Genomic DNA, 24,943 nt, shown 5'->3' with positions numbered 1-24,943 from the left:
AATTGGCCGGGAAGCCTGGACTAGAAATGGGCGGCTCGAGCAACCCCCATTCGAAAGCCCTTTAGATCTCCTCGTTATAGTATAGCCAGGTCACTCGAATGCATCGTACCTAGCTTGTGGCTATGGACTTTTCACCGGTCCCGGGAAGGCCCGTTATTAAGCCTTCTATAGAGCAAAGGATCAACGCGCGCTCAGGGCCTACTAGTTCGACTAGAAATAATGATAGCAAGGAGGAATCACTCCTTGTTCAGCTTAGCCCGACTCAAGATCAGCCCAAACCGTCAAGCGGAGGGTGAGGGCCGGCGCTTAGGTTGTCGTGGATTAATCGTCCATTTGAAAAGGTAATTTGTTCAATGGGCCCACGTCGCGTCTGACGGGCGGGCATGGCGAGCATGTTAGGGTGGGTGGTAGGTGTGTGGGTGTTCGGGGTGGCGGGGGGGTGGGGTCGGGACATTCGAGGAGTGCGAGTGCGAGTGGCTTGGGAAGGAAGAGTGGGGAGATTACGATTCAGGAGGAGGATGAGGAGGAGGGGGAGGGGGAGGGGGCGGTGTTTGGGGGGTTGGGTGGGGGTGTGGGGATGAATAGTGCTGGTGGTGGTGGTAGCATGAGTGGTGGTGGTGGGTATGGGTATGGGGGGAGTGGGTGGCGGAATCGGAGCTGGAATGGGAATGGGAATGGGGACGGGGATGGGCTCAAACATGGTGATGGGTATGGACGAGGTCGATGAGGATGATGAATTCTGTATGGAGGTCGAATCGTTCAGTCCTATTGTGAAGGGCCCGGGGGAGATTGTGGAGGAAAAGATTTATGAGGAGGGGGAGGAAGGGGAAGAGGGCGGTGATGGCGGCGAGGGTGGCAGTGGGTTGCAGCTGCAGCCTGCTGCGACTATCAAGGCTGCTGTCGAGGGGAGTTGATGATGTCCTGGTGTGGGTGGTGGAGCCTGCTGTCGACTCGGCAATATTGGGATGGTCATTTGATGGAGTGGCCTGCTGCAGCGAGGTTATCATACCTGTTGGCCCGTCAGGAGGTCGATTGATGGGCGGTGGTCTTGTTGAGATCAATCGGGGTGATGAAGGGATGTTAGAACCGGACTGTGGTTTGGCTTCCCTCTTCCCCCAGAGTTGGTTGGTGGTGGATGGTCGGTGGGATTGGTCGGTAGCGCATACCCACATGCTGCTTGTTGGTGTACCCAGACGGGAGTGTTTATTTTGTTGATTGTTGTTGGCTGTTGTGAGCTTGCTACTTTTGTGCTGGGGGTTTTTCTTTTTCTTCTGATTATTATTTTTTGCACATGTATTGCCTAGAAGGATACCACTGTTTGAACTGCCGCGGCGGACCTGTTGGGGCCTGCTGGTTTGTTGTATTTGAACTTGAGTTTGAGCTTGGCGTATTAGTAGAGTAGGTACTGTAGTTTAGAGAGGGGGTGTAGATAAATGTGTTGGGTTTTGGAGTGGTGCTGTAATTTGCTGTGTTGCTGTGTTTTGATGGATGACGGGGTTGGGTCATGGAGTGGTTTGTGCGGTATGTCGGTGTTCTAATGAGTAAGCGATACTGCCCTTTACGATCGTTTTCAGCGATCGATTACCTTATGTATGGTTAGTCTCCATAACGGTTGTGTCACACCATGGCTGGCAAGTCTTTACTGGCCGGAGTTGGTTGGATCCAAAGGTTTGTTTACTTTTCCTTGATATGGAAGTTATGACAATCGTCTCGATATGCGGGGTTCGTCCGGTTTTTGAAAGGGGTTTTTTACTGTCATTATATCTGGACTTTGCATACATCGCGTCAGTACTTCACATAAAAGAGGCTTCAAGGTTTCCTGACCTACAACAGAGGTACGCAGGGACTCAGATCGTAATTATGTAAACACTCTGGTAGCAGCCGGTGTGTTCATCTGGTGCCCAGGGAACATTGGCCACTTGCGAGTAAATAACGTACTGTATAACCACCTTACAATTTATCGAAGAGATTTTTAATTGGCTGGACGATAATAAAAGCTGCCCTAAACACTCATCTCAGAGTCACTAAATCAGCCAGGCGACTTACCGAACTTTGTTTTCATCTGGCGAAAACTGAATCTTCCCATGTTTTTGCCTTCTCTTACTTTTTACTCCATTTACCGGAACAAAAGTTACGATCGGCAAAGTCAAGCATCCGACAGTTCGAAATCATGACCTGGCTCAAGGCAATGCTGAGGCTGGAATCAACCTTCCGAGCACAGAGCAGGCTTGCACAGAGCGCTGTTGGACAACTGGAATCGCGTAAGTGGTTTCTGCTGGATCCTCTCATCCGCTTCAACCGAGCATCCCAACAATCTCGCGACTTGCTAATGATTATGTTTTCTCAGACTTTCCGCTTGCCTTCGAGATCCGCAGCTCGCCGGGCAAAGGCTTAGGGGTCTTTGCTACTAAGAACATACCTCGCGATGCTGTCATCATGCGCGATCCCCTCGTTTTCCGAGCCGAGAGAGGCGAAGAGCTGGCGGACTTACACCACAAGTTCACTATGCTCCCAACTGCAACACGACAGAAAATCCTGGAACTTTCAGTGGGCTCCGGCGTGCATGATTTCAGCGCGGTAATCAAAGAGCTCACCGCGCAGCAAGGGGGGGATGAAGACTGCGAGAAGGCCCTCATCGAGCTCTTTCGCCTGGAAGATATCATCGCTGAAAACGCCTTCAATGCCGTGCCCCATAACATTGACTCAGCAAGTGTGCTGCTGTACCTGAATGCCTCCCGCCTCAACCACTCTTGTATCCCGAACGCCGATCCCGCATCTAAAGACGACACCAGCTATATGGTGATGCGCGCCAACCGGGATATTAATGCTGGCGAGGAAATCACCTCCTCCTACATCTTGCGAGTCGTGCCTCGCGCGACCCGGCTGCAACAGCTCTCTAAAGGCTGGGGTTTCACCTGCCAGTGTCCAGCATGCGATCCCAAAAATCCATTCAGTGACTCTCACGAACGGCGCCTTAAGGCTCTTCTTCAACTCTACACGGAGTCCGCCTGCTACATGAACAAGGAAGGCCGGTTGAAGGATGCTGAGAGATCGTCATACGGGGCGCTCAAGCAAGCGGCAGACAGAGCCAAGAGACAGATCGAGATGCTCAGTGAGCATCATTCACTACGGGTATTCTCTCGCGAGTCGTATGTAGCCGCCCAGTCTCACTTGGACTTGCCAGTACGCTGACTATTTTCAGATGCCTAGGAGCGCTCGATATCGCCATCGCGAAGTATAAGCTGAAGCGGCTCGAGTCCGACCTTGAGGAAGCTCTCAAGCTGCTTGAGTTGATTATCGAGGCAGACAAGCTATATCACGGCGAGATTACCATCGGAGCCCACGAGGAACTCTATAAGAGGCTTCGAAGAGGCGACATCTCGAGTATGTGGTTACTGTAGGTAGATGACGGGAATTGAAGGGGAGGAAGAGGTCACGGGTAGATTGTAGGAATTTGTAATGCCATGACAAGGCAGCCAGCTTGGGGTTGGGAAGTGTAGGGATCAAAACATCTACATGTACGGATAGGTACCTATGTACTCCACTTCTGTTCTCGTCTGCCGAGAAACGAACATTGACAACCTGAATGCTCAGCCAAATATACCTCGTGAAAATGGACGGCAATGACTCAGCATGATACATACAACGGAAGAAGTCGGCTTTCCTCCTTGTTCATTCTCGTCCTCCTCAAAGAAGCCCGTGTCTGATTCCGTTGGCCAGTCTCGGTGACTTCGCGGCGAGTGCGGCGGCCAAAAAGACAATACAGCCACGGTCATCAGCGCGCTGCTCACAGCTCAAGTCCGTGGCCGCCTGTCGTGACACCAGTTTGCCATGCATCCCTAACCAAGCTTGGACTATTTTACCTCGGTGGGTGGCACGGCCATCCCGAGATGAAACGCTGCTACGATCATTTCGACATCATCGGGGAGCCCGCCTGGCAACGCCGCATTGGTTCTGCTGGGGGCGGCTAGTTCAGGTGGGCGCCGCTCAGAAGTCAGTTTGGGGGCTAGATTTTGCTCGTTTTGGTTCCAAGGCAGCATGTTTAAACCCTGTGGTCGTTTCCAAAGCTGGAATTTGCCGCAGTGAACGTTCCAGTCACGAACTCCTGAAGCTGGCCAACACAGGCCAACGCCATGTTTCAACCCTTTGGTTTGGGGGCTTCCCGGTATCATGGTCTAAATGGTTCTTGGCCGGGTGTGACATGTACATAGTTCTGGGGCAATGGCGGAAATGTAACCACTGCCAGCACTTTTGCTTTGATCTGGTCGAGGAGCTGCACCGCCGGTCTCCTGATTTTGTTGCCGGGGACGCTGTCAACGATGTGCGGCAGCACAGCATGACGGTCACCAACGTTACCAAGTTTATGAGGGACCGATGGCCAGCTTTCCTTTTGAGTTCGATTGGGCCGCTTATTTGTTTTCCGGGAATGTAAAGACGAAAGCCTTTCCGCATTGCTAATGGTTCTCCCCAATGTATGTGAGTACATGTAGTGTCTGTCGAGCTGGTCTGCATATTATCAAGATTAGAGAGTGGAGGAATGGGGGAACTACTTTAGCTAGGCAGTTAAGCCCTGTACGCCAGTGTTGAATCAAGCTTTAATCACGAATTCACCACTCCCTCCTCGACCAAGGCTGTAAACTCAAGTCTTCGTTTCGAACAAGGCGGCAACAGCTCCTTCAGCACAGGAATCCACCACTCCTCGTGTGCATGACACAGAACCATCGCAAACGCATATTCAGCATACTCCGGGAAGAACCCGCTCCTTTCCCAGTCCACAATCCCCGTCACCACATTCCCCTGCACCATAATATTCCTCGGCGTCATGTCCCCATGTGTCAGTACAAACCCCGACTCCCGCCCCCCTTCTCTCCCGCCGTTCATTCCTCAACAACAACCTCCACTTGGCACGCACAAGCGGCCCCCCCAGAATCCGACCCAAGCACCACTCATCAAACGCCTCCTCGCCCTCAAACGGCCCACAGTACAAGTCCCTCATCCTATCATACACATTCCGCACCTTCTCCCCACCCACCCCGCCAATAAACCCCTCCCTACACGCCCGCATCGCCACCAACTGCCCCCTCAACTGCTCCTTCACCACTTCCCTCTCCACCTCCCCCATCCCCAACCACACCTCCGCCAGCGGCACCCCGGGGACACGCTCACTGACCATCGCGCGCGCCAGCCGGCGGGTGTGTGCGACGACGTCGTAGACGCCGCGGACGCGGGGCGTGCGGACGCCGTGGGTGGCGGCGTAGTGCATCATGGCGGGCTCGGAGCGGTCGGTGACGGTGTTGACTTTGATGGCGAGGATGGCGCCGTCGGCGGTGGTGTGCTCGAGGACGCGCCCTGTGACGAACCTACTTCTGGACCCGGTCCTGTTAGGGTTCAGCTTCGGTTGAAGGTAATCTCTCAAGGGTGCTTAGGTTCGGTGCAGCCAAAAGGTGCACAACAAAGACTTGTCTCAACAGTAGGCTTCCGAGCTTGTAGCGAACTGTAGTTGTGATTGCTAACTGGAGAACTCCCAGAGTCCTCCAGAACGAATGACTATATACTATCCAAGTCTACAGGTACCTCCGTACCTGTGTTCCCTGGATGGTCTTATCATTCAGGCGATCCATACCGGATCGCCTTATCCCTTACAGGATCCCTGGATCGTGTATTTACTCGAACGATCCGTTTCTGATTGGCTGATGCCCCATTCTTAATGATTGGCTTGGACCGCTCCCGGCGCGGCCCCGCTCGGCCACTGCATGTGGCCATGTCCGTGAAGAGGTAAATGGTGCAGCGAGAAAGAGGGAAGAAGTAGGGGGCTTGTACGAGTTAAAGGCAAACCGATTTGATCCGGATGTAGTTAGCGTGCTAAGGCCCTATAGGCCCAGTGCCTCCCGGCGAAATAAATTCCATCCATCCATCCAGCCATGTCCGTGACACGCCCGCCGAAGAAGTTGTAGAGTTCGCGGCCGGTGGCGGCGTCGGGTGGCGCATGCAGGAGAGGAGGGTGCTGGTGGTGTGGAGGAGGGTGGTGAGGGAGGAGGCTGGATTTGTGGGACTGTCGTCGTCCTCGCGGCTTTCGTCGAGGCTTTTTCGGGGGGTTTCGGGCATGATGGGTGGAGTTGCGAGCCGGGTGCTGCTGAAGTTGGTGTTTATTTCTTGAGGAAAGTGGAAGAGGGCTGAAGGGAACTAACGGGCGGGTGTTGGATTACTGCAAGACGAGGGGCACAGGCGCGTCTGGTTGGCTAAGAACAAGTCCTTGGATTTGGGGGCTGCAAAGCTTTGGTGTTCGTCCCTTGGGATCACGTTTAAGGACATAGGGAAATCGGGAACAGGGCCAAGGGGACGAAAGAGTAAAGAATGAACCCATACCATACGCCGCTTCAACGTTATTATGTTGGTATAGTTTTAGCTCTCGGGGAACGTCTTCAATAACACAAACGAAGCGCGGCTGAGTCATCCCTGTTAATTACTTTACCAAATCCAAATAACTAACTCGTATCGACCTCGATCAAAATCGTTTAACACAAATAGCAGGTCCAGATTCAAGTTCTCCCAGTTTCCCGCGACAACAACGGCTCCTATATTCGTCGTTGTTTAAAGAAGCCAGTTCCATATCCGCAGAACGGCGAGTTCGTAGAGACGGAACCTTTATGGGTACACGTAGTTCTTGGCATCGAGAACATTGAGCATGCCCGAAATAATTAGACTAAAACTGCTGCGCCAACACGCAAAACAACACTTGTTCAATTTTTACATTGGCACGTTACATCATCTCATAAGGGTAACCTGAAGCTCGACTACCCTTGCCATGCACATGTTAGACACAAGGCTGTGGCTTCTTGCGGGACGACCATCTCATAGGCTGGACAACCCCTATCCGTCCAAAACTGGGAACTTGGACTTACACCAGACCATGACGTCGTATTTCCGCCACCCACCCTGAACAGCCACACCACCACAAGGTCCCTGTTGGCGAGTTCATGCAGAAGCTTGCATCATGGTTGGGCCGAGAATAAATGAGAGCCATATCCGTAGAGTGAAGGCAATATTGAATCTGAATCCATCATTCATCCTACTTTTAGTCTGTTTCCAGTCAGCAGATATTTAGAAGCGGTGCCACAATTCATTCACCTCTTGTACTAGTTATCGTGAGACACATAGTTAAACACCATGGAGTGGGCTAAAGACCAATACAACAAGCAATATGAGAGCTGGGTCCCCTGGTTAGAGGACATCTACCTGCGCTACTTCACCCGCGACAACAAGGCGAGCTACACGACACGGGGTTCGTCCACTCTCCACCCACTCTCATCCTCCATCCCCTCCCATTCTCTCTCCCCTTCCCTGACCCCTATTCCCTCCCATCCCCCCAACTCAACATTGCCTAACACCCCACCCAGAAAACCTCGCCAAAACCAAACTCACCTCCAACCCGCAAGCCAACGCCCTCCAAGACGGCGTCAACGACCTGGTCGCCAACCAGGTCGGACAGGACGGGCTGGCGCGCCCCATCGGCGACACCATCTCGCGCGAGGGCATCAACCGTGCCGAGAGGCAGGGCAAGGACGAGAGCGGTGGCTATGTGCCGCGGGAAGTGACTGGCGCGGGTGAGGCGGCTGCGGGGGGTGCGGGTGGCGTTGTTGAGGGGGTGGGGGAGGGGGTCGGGAAGGTGAAGGGGGTTGTTGGGGGGTTGTGGAAGTGAGTAATAGGGGTTGAGGGTTGGTTTGGTTGGAGTGTTGGCTGGTGGTGGGATTATATGTCGCCGTTTTTATGCAATGAAGTTTGGGTTTGTTATTAGTTTTAATCATAACTAGTTCAATGTCAGTAGTTATCGTTTTTAGCACAACATAACCTTTTGCTTGTCTCACCTTGATTCCTGGTGAGCGTGGCGGGTTCTGTCTCGGGTTGAGACAGCGAGGATTGGGTAACATCAAACCAAATCAAGATAGGGGCGTTGGAACTTGTTAAAAAGAAACAATTGCAAAGACTTGCACAGTTGACCGCCGATTCAAAACGCAAAGGGTTAAATGAGAATGGGAATTTGAAAAGTCGATATCCACAGTCATTTTACCAAGCAGCTCAGCCACTCAGGGGCTACTCATCATGGAGTGGACAGAGAAACAAGCGAGGAGAAGGAAGAAATGCATTTTTGCGACACTGGCTACTTGACATCAGTGTTGTTGAAATTAGGTCCTGATCAAGGACTCGAGATGAACTCGGTTGAAATCTGACAGCACCCGAATCCAAGGCCCTCAAGGGTTCATGTCCCCAGCTGACGGCGCAAAGTCAACCCCCCTGCAGGTCTGATCTGCGGACCCAGACCTCGAATTGCCTGCCGAAAGACGCACCCCACCAGCCCCTGCCGAGCTGCCGCAAACCCCTGCCCTTGGCCACCACGCAGAACATCCGACCCTCATACCACTTATTTTGGGCTTCGCAACTTTCTTTGTCGCTGTCGCGTGCAGTCATTCCTTTGCAATTATTTTCTTGGCTTGCTGATAGCTTTTTGGCGCATCTTACCGGCGCCCCTACACCCACTTTGCTTTACATTTACGGTTCAGTCATTTAGCGGCTTGCGCGAGGACACCACCAGAAAACCGGGCGATGGCGCGGCGACAGCACCTGACGCTGACGCTGCTGGCCGTCATGCTCTTCCTGAGCCTGACGTACTTTATGGCCGGCAAGTCGAACACCGAGTACGCCCCGACCACGAAGCTCGACGACACATTCTCCCCTGGAGCCCCCGACGACAGCGCACGCGACAGCCTCCCAGCCGGCGACAGCTTCTCGGCCGGCGACATCTCCGACCGCATCCTCCAGGGCGGCTCCATCGCGCCAAAACTAGGGAATGCCACGGCCAAGTAAGTCGCAACCCCTCTCCCTCCCCTCGCTACCACTCCCAACACACAAACACACCCAACACAACCTAACTAACCCGCTCCCCCCTCCCCCCAGAGCCGAACTCGGCCGCGCAGCCTGGAAACTGCTGCACACCATGATGGCACGCTTCCCGGAAACCCCCAGCGAGGACGACAGCCTGGCGCTCAAGACGTACATGCAGCTGTTCGCGCGGCTGTACCCGTGCGGGGAGTGCGCGGCGCACTTCCAGAAGCTGCTGCGCAAGTACCCGCCGCAGACGAGCGGGCGCAACGCGGCGGCCGGGTGGGCGTGCTTTGTGCATAATGAGGTGAATAAGCGGCTGAAGAAAGAGGTGTTTGATTGTAGTAAGATTGGGGACTTTTATGATTGTGGGTGTGGGGATGAGAAGAAGGGGGAGGAGAAGGGGGAGGGGGAGAAGAAGGGAGAGGGAGAGGGTAAGAGTGTGGGTGTGGATGAGGGGGGTGAGGCGAAGAAGGGGGATGAGTTGAAGGGGAGGGAGGGGGTTACGGTGGAGAAGGAGGAGGGCCTGACGAGAGGTGGGTGAAAGGGTGTTGTGTAGAGAGGGCTGGGGTGAAAGATATTGCATAGACGGGATGGCGTTTGGGTGTTCTTAGGATTTGATATTGGGTATTCTGTACGAAGTACTTCGTATCTGGGGGCACCTTGACCATTTTTGTGGGGCTTGGCTTCACAGGTGTATGCCAGCCCCGGGAAGGCCGCTTCGCTCCCTGACTGATGGAGATTTTTGACTATGGTATTTTAGGCAGGTGCTCCTACGGTTCTCATAATTGAAGAGGTACTTTACTCCCAACTTGTTTGTTCAATTGCATTTCAAAATAAACCATCCGTTTTATCTTCGACTCTCCCTTGCCTCGATCCAAACCGCGATAAGATAAGACCGCGGGGCGTCAGCTCTCACGTGATGCGCCTCAGCCTGGCAAGGCGCACGCGCGTGTCGGAGCTGCCTTGAGCTGGATGGAGCTTGGAGCTTCCCAACAACGACAACCCACCATACCCTACGATCCCCAGAACTGCGACCCCCAGAATAACCCGCGACCACGAATCCTCCCTCCACGGCCGACAACACCACCCACAATACACATCACCATATAAACCATGGAGTTCGGCAACTCGGGCTCGCTGAGGGAAGGCATGCAACCCCCGCCATCCATCTACCTTGATGTCTCGTCGGTGCACTAACCGTTACTGGGTATAGATGGCATCCATCTCGACATGGACCGATTGAAGAAGGGTGAGGTCAAGTAAGCCATGCTCACCGCAAACCGTCCCCCCTCTCACAACACTCTTCTAACCCCTCCCCAGCCTAGGTACCTCGATGTAAGTCGGACCCCGCCGGCGCCACAAACCCAACCCAGCGCACCCTGACGCAAACGACACAGCATGGCGGTGACATTCAAAGACGGCGTGATCCTCGGGGCGGACTCGCGCACAACAACGGGCGCCTACATCGCGAACCGCGTGACCGACAAGCTGACCCAGGTACACGACACCATCTGGTGCTGCCGCTCGGGCTCCGCCGCCGACACTCAAGCCGTCGCCGATATCGTCAAGTACCAGCTCGAGCTCTTCGCCATGACCAACGGCAAGCCCCCGACCACCCAGACCGCCGCCGCCATCTTCCAGGAGCTCTGTTACGCCAACAAGGACCGGTTGTCGTGAGTACCACACCACACATACACATACATGGCTATGAGGAGGGGATCGGGGATGGGGATGGGGGATAAGGACCGGGTGTGGTTTGTATGGGACGGGAGCTGACACCACTGACACTAGGGCCGGCCTGATCATCGCGGGCTGGGACGAGCGCCACGGCGGGCAGGTGTACAGCATCCCGCTGGGCGGGTCGCTGCACAAGCAGCCGTACTCGATCGGCGGGTCGGGCTCGACGTACATCTACGGGTTCTGCGACGCCAACTGGCGCGAGGGCATGGAGGAGGCCGACGCCGTCAGCTTCGTCAAGGACGCCCTCAAGGAGGCCATCAAGTGGGACGGCAGTTCTGGTGGTGTCATCCGCATGGTTGTGTTGACTGCCAAGGGCGCTGATAGGCACCTGTACTTGCCGGACACGGATTACAGGGTGCGGCATGAGTAATGATTGGGGGGCGGTAGTTGGGGGGTTGGTTGGGGGAACGGTACATGACGAGCCTAGGCCACGCGGCTGGGCGTTGTACAACAACAATATCATCCGTTCGGGTCCACAATACTTCTCCTGGAGTTGTGAGTGCACATGTTACAGCATGGGATACGGGAGGGACAATCCAAAGTCTTGGGCCATGAAGTACAGCCGCATCCTCACCGACATTGAGGTGTCGCCCTTTCCATGTTCGCCGCAGAGGCGTGCCCGAGTTAAGGAACCCATTTTCTTATGCTTTATGGGAATCCAGTGATTTCTCGGGCCGGCCTTGTTTACGTCGGTTATAAAAACCATCACCGGCCTTGGGTCTCCCCTTGCGAGTGCTTGCGCTGCACGCCTGTTCGGTTATCATATGGAACCCGCAGCAATTTACCCCCTGCCCTCAGCGATGCAATACCAAGCCATCCCTGTTAATTACTCAATAAGGATTGTGATTGATAGAGAACGGGCGTGTTTGGTGATGCCCAGTCCAAGGCAGTAACGGCCGCGTAGTTCGGGTCTTGATGTCAGCTGTTCCGGGGTATCTGTCTGGCTATGTCCACCCTTGATTTCGGGATGCTCCTATCCTCGGGACTGGTGTCGAGAAAGCATGGGGATGGTGGTGTAAGGATGGATGGCAGAGCACGGGTTTGATCGCGCGGTCGGTGTAAGGGCGAGTGTGCGTATGAAGGAGTGTAGGAGTGTAATCAGTTTTGAGGGGCGTGTAGAATATAGGAGGTTCCTGGGACGGTTTATGTCGGCGGTTCCCCGTGATCCGAGGTGGTTGAGTCTTGCTGCAACGTCAAGAGTATTCCATCGCCGGCCTTTGCGTTGCACGTGTTGGAAGTCTGGAGAACCGGTCGACATTCGCTCTGCTAGCCTCTCTAGTTTGTGAGCCGTCATGGTGTTGCACGCTGATGTCATGGCCATTGGAAAGTGTCACCAGTTGCTCGTGATACGCTGAATGGCCGCGGCATAATTCTGATTCTCGAAACTGCAATGCGGTGAAGGTTGTAGATGGCACGTGGATGACTCCAAGCTGTCATCGAGACCCACGTTCGACAGTAATTGGCGCGTGTTCTATTGTTCATTGTTCAGGGGAAGTTGTATTGTCAGAATCTACAACCCGCCCCTGCCAGATTCAAGTGACGTTGGCGAACTAACCAGGCACTGGCTGCATCCGCAGGACTGGAACTGCATCTCATCCATCACGTCCAAGGAGGGGCAGAATGTCGGTGAGGGACCAACCCCCGCTCGCGCCCGCCGTCACCCCTCCCCCGTGGTCGCCTCGCGCCCTCAGATTGGCTGCACTCGAGGAGGGAATTCGATGCCTTTGGCTCGAATCCCTTGTTGGCCGGTCTTCGGGTTTTTGCGCAGGAGACCCAGGGCGGGCCTTCCTTACGTAGGCCGCAAAATGGGTCGCGCGACTCCCTTTGCATGGCATGAGAGGAGTTACAGGAGCTACAGGACACAGGTGACAGGAAGGGCCTTGCTTCTTGCATGAGAAAGACGCAAGGCAACAAACAAACGCGGCTTCCCGAAGTTACCGACCCTGGGATCTATTGGCGAAATTACCCCTATGGCCGATGGGTCGAGGCGAGATGGTTCAGGATACCGAGAATAAATGACCTTATTATAGGAGCCCGTCACCTCATCCAGTACGGACGAGCCGCGCGATGCCGTGCTCTGAAGCGCGATGGGTGTGGATGCTCGCGGCTGGAACCCCACTGATGAGCTGAAGTGGGGGAAGAACAACCGCGCTGGTTGCGGTGGGTCCTCTTTCCCCAATCACCACTCCACTTTCTGTTATCAGTGCCGGCGTGCAATCGCCCGAACTTCTAGTATGAGAACCTGAGCGGCATTTATGGGTTTGTCTAAAGTTTGGTATACCAGATATCTTCGGACGAGAATCAAAGAGGCAAGGCACAAAGGCCGGATCCAATCTATCAAGAAAGCGGGCCGTTCCAGGTTCCTTAGTTGCATTTTTCATCTCATTCGCAGTGGCAAGCCCGCGGCTCCTTCCAAGCCCCAGGCGGCAAGGCCAGGCCCTGAGCGTGGGCCACCCCCTGTTCGACTTACCCACACGTGGCGGGGCCGGGACACACTGCGCTGAGCGACAAGGGGCAGAGAGTGTCCTCGGTGTCGTCGTCTGTGCAGTTCCACTGAACGGACCAGGCGTTATCGCAGGCCTGCTTTCAGCTCGGCCACGCCGTAGTTATTTCTTTTCGAATCTCGACCTTGATTTTGGTCATTTTGTACCTTTGCTTCCCTTTGGCTCCTTTTTCGCCTTTGGCTTCTCCGTTTGAATCTGCCCTGGGCTGGACCGGAGAGTGCGCGTCGTTCGCAACATTATCGCTCGGTTGTCGAACTCGACCTCCAGCCCTGCGGCCACTCCTTGGCATTGCTTCATCCGCCCTCATTCTACAAGAATATCACCATCACCACCTTCATCGGTTTCGGATCCTCTCCCAGATTTTGTCGCTGGGCGGGTGATTGTATCAACCTTTTCATCCGGATCGAACTGCCTTCTTAGTCCCATCTCTTGCCGCCCGCGACGGCGTTGTGGCCCGATCGTGCGTCATCCATCGACATCTGTTTCAGGTTCCACGATTCGCCCCTTCCTGATCGTCGCCCTTGCCTCACGCAAGCTCGATATAACGCCCCGATTCTTTTGAAGTTGACATAGAATTCGGCCCCCTAAATTCTTAGGAGAGTAATACTACCTATTTTCTTGTGTAAGTTGTCGTCATATTTCCTCATTTGTGGTTCATCTCATAGTTGCCCGGTGACCCCGTTGGCCAACTTCCATGCCGGACTCGGCCTCAGTTTTGTTTGCTGTTAAACCGCCTTTGTGGTCTTGTGTTCGCTGTGCCGGCTTCGGTGGCGTCACTTCCCGGGCAAATCCAACCACCGTTTGCGAGCCGAGACACCATCACCGCCAACCCAACCGCGCATTCCTGCGCCGCCTGGCTAGTCTGCGAAGCGACGAAACTGTCTCAGGGGGCTTGCCATTTGCTTCCTTGGTGGTTCTGGCGCATGTCACCAATGACAGCATTTTGAGCACGCCGCGCGTAGTGCCGCTCGCAGCCAACGCTGCCGCACTCCCTCGTTTACCCTGCCTTTTTCCCACTACCTTGTTTCGTCTCGGAGCACGCCGGCGACCGTTTGCTATCTCTCAGCTTGACCCGTATCTCATATCTTCATGCGGCCTGTTGCCGAGTTCGCGTCGCCGAATGCACCGGAGCAGTCCCGGCTCTTTCTCGCCCTGGACCCAGTATTATTTTGCCAGCCAGAAAAACCCGTGCTAATTCTCCGCTATTTGCAACACAGCCACCTTCCCGCCTTGGCCTCGACCTCCCGCCGCCCGATACATTATCCCTTCGTCGGCAAAACCCCACGGAGCCCGACCGCCGCAACAGCATGGCTACCATCATAGGGGACGTTTTTGCTGATTCTCCATCACGCTTCCATGGTATGATTGGCGGCCATACCCACGACATCCATTATCAGAGCCGGTCTGCGAGCCGATCCCGCGATCGCGAAGCCCAGCCCCACCATACGTCACGCCCGACCGAGAGCCCACGGAGACCTTCAACCTCATTACCAAGCGCGCCAAACCGCACACCAAGTCGGCGCTGCAGGGACGAACAAGCACAGGAGAAGAGTACCGCAAGGCAACCAGACGCCCGGCTACCCTCGCCGCCACCCTCGTCGTCGTCGTCCCAACCATCCTCCGCCGGCACGCAACCACAACACGAGATACCTCGAGATGGCGTCCAGGACCCAACCCCCGGGTCGTTTTCGGCTTCCAACTCGAGCGCCTCGTCGGCGAGTACCGCCCCAACGGTAATAGCGCCGCCTTCGAGGTCCATCCCCTCCCCCGACTCCGACAGCGGTCCACGCTGGAACTCGACACACCTTGAGACGGCCGGTTCTGCATCCATCCCCCCAACCCTCGACAATCCTCCTGAATCACCGATACAGACGCAGACCACGGTCCGAGTCCGCGACCTCGCGCATATACAGAGCTTGGCAAGAGCGGACATGCTCAACGGCACGGGGCCGGGCCTTGTAAACGACCCCCCACTACAGCAGATGAAGTACGAGATCAGCGGAATGCCCATCGGGGACATCATTGAGATGGTCGCTGCGCTGCTGACCAAGATCACCACCACCAACGACCTCCAGCACGACGCCCTCAACCGCAACGCGCACCACCTCCGGCAGGCCCAGGCGCAGGCAAGGGGCGAGGAAGGGGCCGGTGACGGCAGCATGACGCCGCTCAGTAGTAGTGTGCTGGCCTTCCACGGCAAAAATGTGCCCGCCATTACGATTCTGAGCTACCTCAGCCGCATCCACAAGTATTGCCCGACGACATACGAGGTCTTTCTCAGCCTACTGGTGTACTTTGACCGCATGACGGAGCGCGTGAACGACATGGTCATGAAGAGCGAGGAAGGGCGGCGCTCGCAGCTTGAGACACAGCAGCCGCAGCCGCCCCCACTACAACAGCCGCGGGTATCCACCGACGCCGATAAGGACACGGTGATGCGCGACCACGACGACGACGACGAGGACTCGAGCGACGCGACCGAGACGGACTCGGAGTTGGCCGATTCGACAGACGGAGACGAGGTCCCGACCAGTGCAGCGGCGGCGGGGAGGAGACCATCCGCCGCCAACCCCGTCACCACCCCTGCGGGAGCAGCAGCACAGCCGCAGCAGGCCACCTATTTTGTCGTTGACAGCTTTAACATCCACCGCCTCATCATCGCGGGCGTCACCTGCGCCAGCAAATTCTTCTCCGACGTTTTTTACACCAACTCGCGCTACGCAAAGGTATGTCTTTTTTTTTTCTGCTGCGATGCCTACGCTACGGTACGGTGCTAACGCTATAACTCAGGTTGGCGGCCTCCCCTTACCGGAACTGAACCACCTAGAGCTGCAGTTCCTTCTTCTAAACGATTTCCGCCTGGCTGTGCCCGTCGAGGACCTCGAGGCCTATGCCACCATGCTGGTCGAGTTCTACGCGCGCGAGGTGGTTTCGCAGCGGACGGCGCCCCGCTCGGATTGACTGGGCTGGGCTGGTTAGGCGGGATGAGGTGGCACGGGATGGGGGATATGGGTAATTCGGATGGACCAGCGGTTGGTGACGGGGGTTGGCGGTGATGATGTACCAGCGCGCGGCGGGGGCTAGAACGCAGAAGCCGGAGGGCGGCGGGCTGATTTTTTTCACGCTCACATACGGGAGGCCAGGCCGGCCTTTTCCCTTGTTTGGATTATGAACACCGGGGGCGGACGCTACGGTCGGGGTCGGCGGTCGGTGCGGTCGGGGAGTTGGGCGGGTGTTGCATGACATGACAGACAGACAAACAGACAGACGCGGGCGTTTTTGTGTGACGAAACCCTATTAGAGCGGCGGTTGTTGACTTGATTTGTTCTTGCACTTCGCTTCACTTGGTCATGATATGGCGGTATCGTGCTCGTTGATGTTGTTGTTTTGGTTGCCCGGATGGATGGTTCGTTGGTTGCTGGTTCAGCCAAAGGCCATTGCCTCTGGCGCGCTTTATATTTCCCCGTAAAGTGACGCTTCGAGTCAATACGCTAACGCGACGCACGAGTGGTCTGGGTCCCAGCTCCTGCAATGTTAAAAACGGCCCGTCAGATACCATCAGCTTCGTGAGGCACACCCGACTCCCAAATACCCCAGGCCAAGTCTACCGCGATGAGGCTGGCAATGGAAAGACAACGGGCGACAAGAGTTACACCTGTAAGCGTGGGCAAGTTCTCAAAGGCCATGGACGCAGCACTACCAGGCAAGCACACGCGCGATCTCTATGACAAGCTGAAGCGAAGGGAGGCCTGCGTATTGGCGCAGCTCCGAACCGGAATGGCGAGACTGAACGGCTTTTTGAGCAGGATTGGGGCGGTCGAGTCAGACCTTTGTGCCTGTGGACAAGCGAGGGAATCAGTGGAACACTTTCTTTTCCGATGCGTGAGATGGACAGCTCTGAGGGAAGACATGCTGCAATGCACAGTGGCAAGACGAGGAAGCCTCTCGTTCTATCTGGGAGGGAAAGCGCCATCGGATACAAGACATTGGTCACCAGATATGAAGGCAGTCCGGGCGACGATCAAATACGCAATGGCAACAGGAAGGCTGGACTGAATGAGGAGGAGAGTCTAGACCAGTCACAGCAGAAGAAGCCGACACTCAACACCACGAGCCTCGACCACGAGCCTTAACCAGCAGGTCCCGCTTTAGCTGCTGAAGATAGGACGCTGAACACTTGGAGAAAGTAGCCTCCAAGCTGATCTGCTAACAACAACCAAGGCAAGAGGTAAATGGTGCAGCGAGAAAGAGGGAAGAAGTAGGGGGCTTGTACGAGTTAAAGGCAAAACGATTTGATCCGGATGTAGTTAGCGTGCTAAGGCCCGATAGGCCCAGTGCCTCCGGGCGAAATAAATTCCATCCATCCATCCAAAGGACATCCTTGTTCGACAAAGGCCAGGGGCACCCGAGATATTGTGGCATGGCACGCATGGGTGGGTAAACAAAGAGACAAACAAATCACTTGTTAATCCCCACTTTGTGGTAGGGTCACGTGAGGTACGGAAGCGCTGGACCTCACTTCCAACGTTAGCGTGGTATGCCTAATACATTGTTGCCTGTTTTTGTTGTTGCTTCACCCTCTCCCTATCTATCTTCATCCCTTGCCTTCAAGATGTTAATCAATTGGGGCCAAAACATTTTGTTACTCTGGAGTTTTCTAGCGATCGGGTTAGAGAGCGTGCTGGCAAGCGGCTGCAATCGGAAACCTATCATCATCGACACTGATCTCTTCTCCGATGTCGACGATGTTGGGTCTTTGGCGATCGCCAATGTTCTCCAGAACTACGGAGTGGCGGATCTCCTTGGCGTTGTCATCAATTCGCACTCTCAGTACGGAGCATTAGCCGCCAGCGTTGTCAACACGTACTTCGGCAACGGAAACATCTCGATCGGCGCCATTCGACCGTTGACAAACGAGACATTTTTTGATACATATAATTTCCTGTAAGACCTCGCAAACCACAGCTATCAATTATCTTTTGTTTTCTGCTCAATGTTAATCGTTCTTTGCCCCGCAGCCGTGGTGAATATGCTGCAAAAATAGCGCAGCATTGGCCCCGGCAGCTCAATGACTCCTCGGCAACCCCAACCCCGGTCCAGCTTTACCGCTCTATCCTGTCAGCAGCAGACGACAAAAGCGTCACCATCATCTCGATAGGGTTCCTAACCAACCTTGCCGCTCTGCTGGAAGACGACGGTCCAGACAGTCGCAGCCTTATTTCCGCCAAGGTAAAAGAACTGGTCGTCATGGGAGGCCAGTATCCCTCAGGCCGTGAGTTCAACTTTGGCGGCGTGGATCCTGCTTCAGCACACAAAGCTATCAACAACTGGCCACGTCAAGTCCCTGTAACATATATTGGATTTGAGCTGGGCAAAGACATCTTCTCGGGCGGGAGGCTCACAGACTCGAATGCACCGACCAGGTCGCCTGTGCTCGCGGCTTATCAGTGGTATGTCGGCCGATGTAGCACCTTGAGAGAATCTTGGGACCCGATTACCACGCTTTACGGGATATGCGGGATCGAGGGATGTGGAGAGTTGGGCATGGGGAAGTTATTTGAATTCGCGAATGACAAGGGATATAACTGGGTGGGGGAGGACGGCAGCAATGAGTGGGTGAATGATACTGGGGCCGTAAATCAGCACTGGCTGAAACTGGCAGAGGGGGTGACGAATGAAGATGTGGCTTGGTGGTTGGATCGGTTCATTGGGGAGAACCCTGATGGTCGGCGATGCCCGGATCTGGCTTGTGATGACGCTTGGGATTCGGCCGGGTTCGACGATCGAGATTCGTTCCATGTTGGGCAGGGAAACGAAGGGCAATAATTCGAAACTGAACGCCTAACAGATTAAAGTGGCCACCCGGTGTTTCCATCATTCCCACTCTGCCTTATCTCTTCTCTCTCCCCTGCGCAGAGTGGTCAATTATCTCAGGTCGAGCAATCGAGCTTAGCTCTTCATGGCCCACCATATTTTTCAACTTCTCTTGGATCAACCTGTAGCCCGCAATAGACTGCATTCCCGTTGCATTCACCCAGTTCTTATCATGCTCACCCAGCAAGGCACACTCCCTTTCCGTCTCAGCAGCATCAGAGTTGAGAGCGCCAATCTTCTTCAGCCAGATCTCTCGTCTCGGGACGGGCGCCAGAATGCCGTCCATCCAATATGTTTTTTGTTCGGTGCTGAGAAGTTGCACGGCCCCCAGGAGCTCTGTTCGGCCTGGAAATTCGCAGGTAAAGCCCACGGCCTTGAAGCCTTCCTCTTCGAGCCATCTTGCCGCGTGTTTGTCGTTCCCTGAGGCACCGCGAACAAGCCATATGGTGAATACGAGGATCATGAAAATGACACCGTCCCAGCCTTTCTGTCCCGCAACGTACGTCATGCCCAACACCTGCAGGACTTCGGCGACGCGGAGGTAGAAGAGAACAAAGGGATGCGCTTTTCCCGGCTCAACCATAGGTTTGTTGAGAAGCGAGTCAATCATGCCCCGATGGCCGATGTAGAAGGTCCACGACGTGGCGTTTTCGTGCAGAGAAGCCAACATGCATCCCTCGTGAACCTCACGGTTCCGGAGATACAGCGGACTGCGCTCGAACTTGATGGTATGAGCACAGAACCGAGACAGCGCTCCCATCGCTAGCAGTGACCCCGACCCAATGAGGCCGCAACTGAACAAAAACCCCGACATGGAAAACGAGAGCGCGAGCTCAAACGCATGCCAAGAGATGCTTTTCAACAGTTGTTGGAATAGTTGCCTTCTCCTCTTGGATTTCACGCCGACCGAACTCACGACAACGACTTTGAGATGCTGGCGTCGCCCGTAGAGCCTCTTGCGCTGGATGAGCCCCTCTAGGCTACTTCCGCAAAATACATCGCTTGTTGGCGCTCGACCCGCGCCCGTGTCGTAAAGGGTAAATCGGCGCAGCAACTCGTTTTGGTTTTCCATGATCCACCTGTTGAGATGCTCCTGCGTGATATCGGGGCCTTTTTTCTTCTGGCCGCCGAACACAACATCGGTGAGGGCAAGGGCGGCAGCACTGTTGTAACAAGGGAAGACACTGCCCCATTGAACGTCATAGACTTTCAGCGGGTCGCCTGCGCCGCTTGCTGTGTCGAAAAACACGTCACCCTGCCGCAACATTTTGGCAATGCCGCCGAGCGCCCATAGCTTCGGGATGATGCTGACCGAGAGGTGACCCCTGAGTGTCACCTCCCCTGCCAGCTCAAAGTCGCTCCTCGGGCTCGAGAGATAGACAGCTAAGGGGATGATTGCGGACCACTCCTCGACCAGGTCAGGGATGTCAGGTAGATCGAGCCAAAAGCCCACTTTGATAGACCCTGTCGAGCTTGGAGCAGCCATGATGGGCGTAGCAGCGGCAGCGGCACCAAACTTATTTTGCAGCATTGCGGCGGCGGCGAGACACGCCAAGGTGGCGGCAAAATTGTGTAGTGTACTCCCATGCCAGAATTGATTCAGAAAGTTTGTATTTCGCTGCCTTGGTGTTGTGTCGGCGTTGTTGCCACTTGATAAGCCGATCGCTGTGGAGAGAACTACGCCTAAAGGTAGGTAAGGTAGGTAAGTAACAAAAGTAAGACAATGTCCCATATTCAAAAAAGGAAAAAAAAAAAAAAAAAAAGAAAAGAAAAAAGAAAAGAAAAGAAAGGAACGGGGGGAGGGAGGAAGGGGGCGGAGGGATAAGCAACGGCATCCTCGCTACTTTTCTATTCCACTAACTATCAGTAATAGCAGAAGGACAATAAGAACCAGGTACTAACCGGCTGAGGACGCGGTCAAGAGTGCCGCCTGGCGCTTTGCGTCATCGGCTGCGCCAACCTTGAGCGAGGCCACATCTGACTCAACAAACTTTAGGCCCGATTTGAGCTCGATGATAGTCTCCCAATGCCACAAGAGTTCCTCGCGGTCGATATCTTTGACGGAGGTGATTGGTGCCATGCGCGGTCGGGTCATGATGACCACCCTATCCCATTCTCCCTTTGTTGGCCCTACTTTCCAGATCGGGCAAGCTAGAATGGTCTGGAATGCCAGTTTGTTCTTGACCTTCTCCTTCAAGGCGTCAACGTTGACACTTTCATTCACAATCCTAGAACGCCAGTTGATAAGGTCGAAATATCCCGTCGCGTCCTTGCGGAACCACTGGCCCTCCAAGTAGGTGGTCACCAACTGGATCTGCTCCACGGGTCGGGCGCCGACAGCATATGAGATCCACTCGCCCGCATCTGTTGCGCCGGGCATCCAGCAGTACCCGTTCTTGTCGGATCGACTCGCATTCGAGCTGATGAAGGCCGCGTCGACCGTCTCGGAGTAGTCAAATGCTGTGTCGTTGAGTGCCTTGTTCACGTCCTTGGAGGTGAAGGGTTGGGCGAGGAGACGCCAAATCAGTTCCGAGTCGCCTGGCCGAGAAGCCTTCCGCGAGGAAAGCAAAATCCCAGAGGCCTCAGGCGTCAAACCCTCAACCATGTAGGGCTCGAGCTCCGCAATGCTTGAGAGCAGCCACATCGGTGCGGTAGAAGTATAAGCGAGAACTTCCAGGATGGCCGCCTTGACCTGGAAGGGGTTTGACATGTCGCCCTCCCTCAAAAAGCGAATGTCAGTTGCTTTGTGCCCTTCCAGAAGAGTCCAGGCCCTGCGATGCCAATATGCTGTCATGATGACCAGAAGCGCAGTCCCGTTGTCCTTTTCCAGATCTGTGACCCTAGCCACGCGGTTGTCGCAGCACAGACTGAACCTGGATTCTCGGAACGTGTAGTTGATCATCTTAATCATGAGCTTGCGCTGTTTGGAGTGCTTGGGAATGGTGGCAGCGTCAATCCAGTAGCTGTTGAGATCGTTGGCCTTGGCGAGCTCGACAAAGTAGTTGTGCAGACAGTTGGGAAGCCCTGGGTCGTCTCGGGTGCCAAATATACCATCCCGCCAGACATGGCTGATAGCTAGGGTGTTTTTGGTTGTCGCAACCCACCAATTCTTGTCCGACGTCGTATCAACGTTGATGGCTGGCATCTCTCCCAGTGTTTCTAAAAGGTAGTCAAATTCGAGAATTGATTTGGTTGGAGGGGTCCGGAAGCCGCAGTTTTGGTCGCAGGACGGGACGTGGTAACGGGGAGGGTTGGTGCCGTCGGTGTCTCGCTTGCACTCGTCCTGAGTGCAGTCTAGGTGAAACTTGTCAAGGTCTAGGCCATTCAGGCTTTGGATGAGCTTCATTGGTTGAACGAAAGGGGATACGGCTTCTCTCGTCAGGATAAACAGAGCCCTTTGACACACTTTTCCAACGCCTCGATTCTTGTCCAGGGCCGTGTTTACCGCCTTTCGATAGTGGAAAGCGTGGATGATGTTAGCATCATCCAAGGCCGTATGGTTTCCTCCGAGCAGCCTAGCACGAGTGTGGACAGTGCCGACTAAAAATATGCCAATATCCCACATCATTTCGAGAATGCGAATGGGGATGGCCCGAACTTGGTCAGTCTCTCGGTCATTCTCTTCACGCAGTTTGTCGATCAACAGTGCCAGAGTGTTCAGGGCACGAACTGCGTTCAGATAACCCTCCCGCAGGTCGAATTCATCCCGGGAAGCCGAAAGGAAACAGACTACGGCCAGCACTTGAAGGAACGGCTGACTCAAAAAATTTTCTTTTTCGTTGTCATCATCATCGATGTCGTGGTGGACACCGTGATTGCGAAGATAACCGACAGCGCTGCGGGTCGTCGATGATCCTTTGCCATGATGTCGATCGAACACGGGGCCAGTCTTGACGATTTTCGAAGTGATGTACTCGGCATTATCGAATCTGTCATCGGTCATGCGTTCGGTTCTTGAATCTCGTTAGCCATGACATGCTGGATATCCCGGTCGACGCATGTGCGCGTGCTTATGGCAGCACAGGGTAAGATGGAACATAGATATATATATGAGGAAGCGGCCTCGGCCACAGCAATAACTGAGACATGACATCGTACCTTTCCCTGTCAATCTCCTGGGCAATTATTGTAGCGAGGTGGCTTTCGGCAACGCTCTTGTCGAAGAAGGCTTCCTGCCCGGGCTGGAAGAGGTCTGACAGGTCAAACCCGGGCTGGGGTGTGGTGTCCCGGACTGTCTGAGGCCCGGAGGATCCCTGGCCCGACCGCGGTGAACGGGTTTGTTCGCGAGGCATTGTCAAACCGATTGGAACAGCTGTTTGAGATTGAGGCTGATACGCAATGATTTTGGTGCGATGAAGCGTCGATGGTTAGGTACCTAGGTAGGTTGGTAATTGTGCGCCAATTTCATGTTAGGAAACACTTTGGAACCGTCAGTCTCACCCCATGATATCACCTGGATCTGGGTCGCTCTTTGAGGAAATGGACGAATGTGGCGCGGTGTCCTCCAGACGTTGCGGCCCTTGCGGGAGTCGTGGCTCCACGGGAAGCGACAGAAAAGTATCCCGAGAAAAATGCGAGCTTGCCTGCACTGCCTCACTTCGCATTTGACGCAACGTTGATTCAATAGGCAACTGCATGTGAAAATCACACAGATGCATATGCAGCATCCCAAGGCAGCCCATCAAGAAGTTCCTGTGGTGAAAGACAATGCAGCGGCTTGCAGCTGATGGTATCAACCCTTGATGATTGGAGGAATCATTGGGAATGGCGGCCAATTATCACAACGTGGCGTGACGGTGGTGTTTGTATGTCTAAATACACCGGTAACTTATACTGCTCAGTAGCCAGTGCTCGCTCAATTCTGATGACTGACCGTTTCCACGCTGAGCACGTCTTATTCAGTGCTGATGGTGATGTGATTCTCCGACTCTCAGTCTCCAGGCTCTCAGTCATCTGTAGAGGCTTCGGGCCTTTTCACCTCTCGCCCGGTGCTTGCTTGTCTTTGCTAGCTACATGTACACACTGTCTTCTACACGGCCTCCGAACTGACGGGCATGCAGACCGCAACACCTTCATATCCTCTTTAGTCACACAGGGGTCCTATGGGCAATGTGGCATACGCTTGTTGGTGGATTGGCATCTCGTGGAAGTCTTTAAAGGGCGTTGAATGTGGCGGCCGGTGTACCTAGGTCTGGACTGTACGGATCCGTAGGGTTTGAAACCAGCAGTCCCTGCGGTGCTTTCTGATGAGTTGTGTCGCCAAGAGTGCGCGGACTTTGCTAAGGTTGAGGTTAAAGAGGAGACAAAGCGCGTCAAAATCTTAGTGTCAAACGTGCATGGAACTTGAAGTTCGATATTGACGACTGCGATGACTCGACACGATGAATGCTGCATCCCCACATGCACATTTTGGCACCTCCGAGCCTCCGACTGAACATCTGACCACACTCAGTAAGGCTCCCACTCGTCTTTGGGGGCGAGGCACACACTGAACTGCAGCATACGGCACGGCGCATGTGACCTATCACAACACAACACGGGCATCCTCGCCGCCTATTGACCAACAGGTTGATCACTTCTCTTCCTGGATAGCCGCGAGTAGCGGGCTGGCCTGGCCTGGGTGACCTGCGACTATAGAATAATAGCACGGCAAGTTCCTGTATTTTCGTTCCAAGTGGTGTGGCATAATGCTCAAACACAACCGCATATCGCGGGACTCGATATTGACAGATAGGTCACGGAAACTGAGGGAGGAAAAGTACCTGCTGTGGATTTCCACCACGACCCTTGAAGTTGCATTGCGTAATAGAACGGACGCTAATAGGCCAAGATGCAACCTGTGCCGCTATGCATACGTGTACATGTAATGGTCTTGCAGCATGGAACCACCATCGGCAACTTGAGACGAAAGGCGCTCAGCCACCGGACAAGTTAATTGGGCCACT

The 24,943-nt window shown here is 54.6% G+C and overlaps 9 protein-coding genes across 9 annotated transcripts in view; 6 read left to right on the top strand and 3 right to left on the bottom strand.

The window, feature by feature from the left end:
- CHGG_10932 (uncharacterized protein) overlaps positions 1–345 on the top strand; it is a gene marked incomplete at both ends in the record, with an annotated part of 2,599 nt that extends 2,254 nt beyond the window's left edge. Inside the window, one exon of the mRNA XM_001226198.1 lies at positions 252–345. Coding sequence (XP_001226199.1) covers positions 252–345 — 94 coding nt within the window. The remainder of the gene's footprint in view (positions 1–251) is intronic.
- Positions 346–2,170: 1,825 nt separating this feature from the next.
- Positions 2,171–3,586, top strand: CHGG_10931 (uncharacterized protein; the record flags this gene model as incomplete). The annotated part of the gene is made up of 4 exons (XM_001226197.1): positions 2,171–2,261; positions 2,348–3,149; positions 3,203–3,397; positions 3,529–3,586. The coding sequence occupies 4 exons, from the start codon at positions 2,171–2,173 to the stop codon at positions 3,584–3,586; spliced, it is 1,146 nt and encodes a 381-aa protein (XP_001226198.1).
- A 1,013-nt stretch (positions 3,587–4,599) lies between these two features.
- CHGG_10930 (uncharacterized protein) lies at positions 4,600–6,105 on the bottom strand (the record flags this gene model as incomplete). Its single annotated transcript, XM_001226196.1, has 3 exons — positions 4,600–4,797; positions 4,847–5,366; positions 5,933–6,105. The coding sequence occupies 3 exons, from the start codon at positions 6,103–6,105 to the stop codon at positions 4,600–4,602; spliced, it is 891 nt and encodes a 296-aa protein (XP_001226197.1).
- Positions 6,106–7,167: 1,062 nt separating this feature from the next.
- Positions 7,168–7,699, top strand: CHGG_10929 (uncharacterized protein; the record flags this gene model as incomplete). The annotated part of the gene is made up of 2 exons (XM_001226195.1): positions 7,168–7,282; positions 7,398–7,699. The coding sequence occupies 2 exons, from the start codon at positions 7,168–7,170 to the stop codon at positions 7,697–7,699; spliced, it is 417 nt and encodes a 138-aa protein (XP_001226196.1).
- Positions 7,700–10,110: 2,411 nt separating this feature from the next.
- CHGG_10928 (uncharacterized protein) lies at positions 10,111–10,990 on the top strand (the record flags this gene model as incomplete). Its single annotated transcript, XM_001226194.1, has 4 exons — positions 10,111–10,139; positions 10,201–10,215; positions 10,278–10,553; positions 10,672–10,990. The coding sequence occupies 4 exons, from the start codon at positions 10,111–10,113 to the stop codon at positions 10,988–10,990; spliced, it is 639 nt and encodes a 212-aa protein (XP_001226195.1).
- A 1,672-nt stretch (positions 10,991–12,662) lies between these two features.
- On the bottom strand, positions 12,663–13,413 carry CHGG_10927 (uncharacterized protein; the record flags this gene model as incomplete). Its single annotated transcript, XM_001226193.1, has 3 exons — positions 12,663–12,814; positions 13,091–13,173; positions 13,271–13,413. The coding sequence occupies 3 exons, from the start codon at positions 13,411–13,413 to the stop codon at positions 12,663–12,665; spliced, it is 378 nt and encodes a 125-aa protein (XP_001226194.1).
- A 1,018-nt stretch (positions 13,414–14,431) lies between these two features.
- Positions 14,432–16,085, top strand: CHGG_10926 (uncharacterized protein; the record flags this gene model as incomplete). The annotated part of the gene is made up of 2 exons (XM_001226192.1): positions 14,432–15,850; positions 15,915–16,085. 2 exons carry the CDS (start codon positions 14,432–14,434, stop codon positions 16,083–16,085), a joined length of 1,590 nt encoding a protein of 529 aa, XP_001226193.1.
- Positions 16,086–17,553: 1,468 nt separating this feature from the next.
- Positions 17,554–18,950, top strand: CHGG_10925 (uncharacterized protein; the record flags this gene model as incomplete). The annotated part of the gene is made up of 3 exons (XM_001226191.1): positions 17,554–17,557; positions 17,786–18,068; positions 18,143–18,950. 3 exons carry the CDS (start codon positions 17,554–17,556, stop codon positions 18,948–18,950), a joined length of 1,095 nt encoding a protein of 364 aa, XP_001226192.1.
- A 131-nt stretch (positions 18,951–19,081) lies between these two features.
- Positions 19,082–23,290, bottom strand: CHGG_10924 (uncharacterized protein; the record flags this gene model as incomplete). Its single annotated transcript, XM_001226190.1, has 4 exons — positions 19,082–19,137; positions 19,191–20,681; positions 20,901–22,927; positions 23,097–23,290. 4 exons carry the CDS (start codon positions 23,288–23,290, stop codon positions 19,082–19,084), a joined length of 3,768 nt encoding a protein of 1,255 aa, XP_001226191.1.
- Positions 23,291–24,943: the final 1,653 nt, after the last annotated feature.

The sequence above is a fragment of the Chaetomium globosum genome, genomic scaffold, assembly GCF_000143365.1.
Source record: "Chaetomium globosum CBS 148.51 scaffold_8 genomic scaffold, whole genome shotgun sequence".
NCBI lineage: Eukaryota > Fungi > Ascomycota > Sordariomycetes > Sordariales > Chaetomiaceae > Chaetomium > Chaetomium globosum.
The sequence above is the reverse complement of the archived record's forward strand: the minus strand, read 5'-3'. Positions and strand labels throughout refer to the sequence as shown.